Below are 622 nucleotides of genomic sequence, written 5' to 3'. Positions count from 1 at the left end.
ACATCCATCAGCCCTACCCCCGATAGCAGCAACAACAGCAACAGCAGCAGCAGCATCAATAGTAGCAGCAGCAACAGCAGCAGCAGCAGCAGCAGCAGCAATAACAACAGCAACAGCAGCACTAGCACCAGCATCACTAGCAGCAGCAGCAGCAGCACCAGCACCAGCATCACCACCAGCAGCAGCAGCAGCAGCAACACCAGCAGCAGCAGCAGCAGCAGCAGCAGCAGCAGCAGCAGCACTGCATGCAATTTGTATGAGGTATTAGAGAGCGGGCGCCCCGTGTGGTTATATTTTGACGTCGAGTATTTATTTTGCTTCAACCCGCAGCAGACAGCAGCAGCAGCAGCAGCAGCAACATGGCAGCAGCTGCTGCTGCAGCTGAAAGCTTTTCTCTGCTGCTGCTGCAGCATCTGCTGCCAGCAGCAAGACATCATCTCCCTCGATGCAACCACAAACAAAAAGTTCTCTCGGCATATTATTATAAAAACAATTAAAATAAATAAAAATAAAAATAAAAATATAAATAAAAATAAAAATATAAATAAAAATAAAAATAATTATGAGGATACAGAAAACTGCAGCAACAACCATCCGGCTATGTGGCTGCTCAGAGAGGACT

General features: G+C 46.9%; 1 protein-coding gene across 1 annotated transcript in view; it reads left to right on the top strand.

Moving 5' to 3' along the window:
• The window catches only part of EMH_0022720 (uncharacterized protein), a gene marked incomplete at both ends in the record, with an annotated part of 4,128 nt that overhangs the window by 1,659 nt on the left and 1,847 nt on the right, over positions 1-622 (top strand). The window contains one exon of the mRNA XM_013502006.1: positions 3-261. Within this exon, the coding sequence (XP_013357460.1) occupies positions 3-261 (259 nt within the window). The remainder of the gene's footprint in view (positions 1-2; positions 262-622) is intronic.

This window comes from Eimeria mitis, genomic scaffold (genome assembly GCF_000499745.2).
Source record: "Eimeria mitis Houghton genomic scaffold, Emh_scaff805, whole genome shotgun sequence".
NCBI classification, from domain to species: domain Eukaryota; phylum Apicomplexa; class Conoidasida; order Eucoccidiorida; family Eimeriidae; genus Eimeria; species Eimeria mitis.
This window is presented reverse-complemented; position numbering and strand designations above follow the sequence as displayed.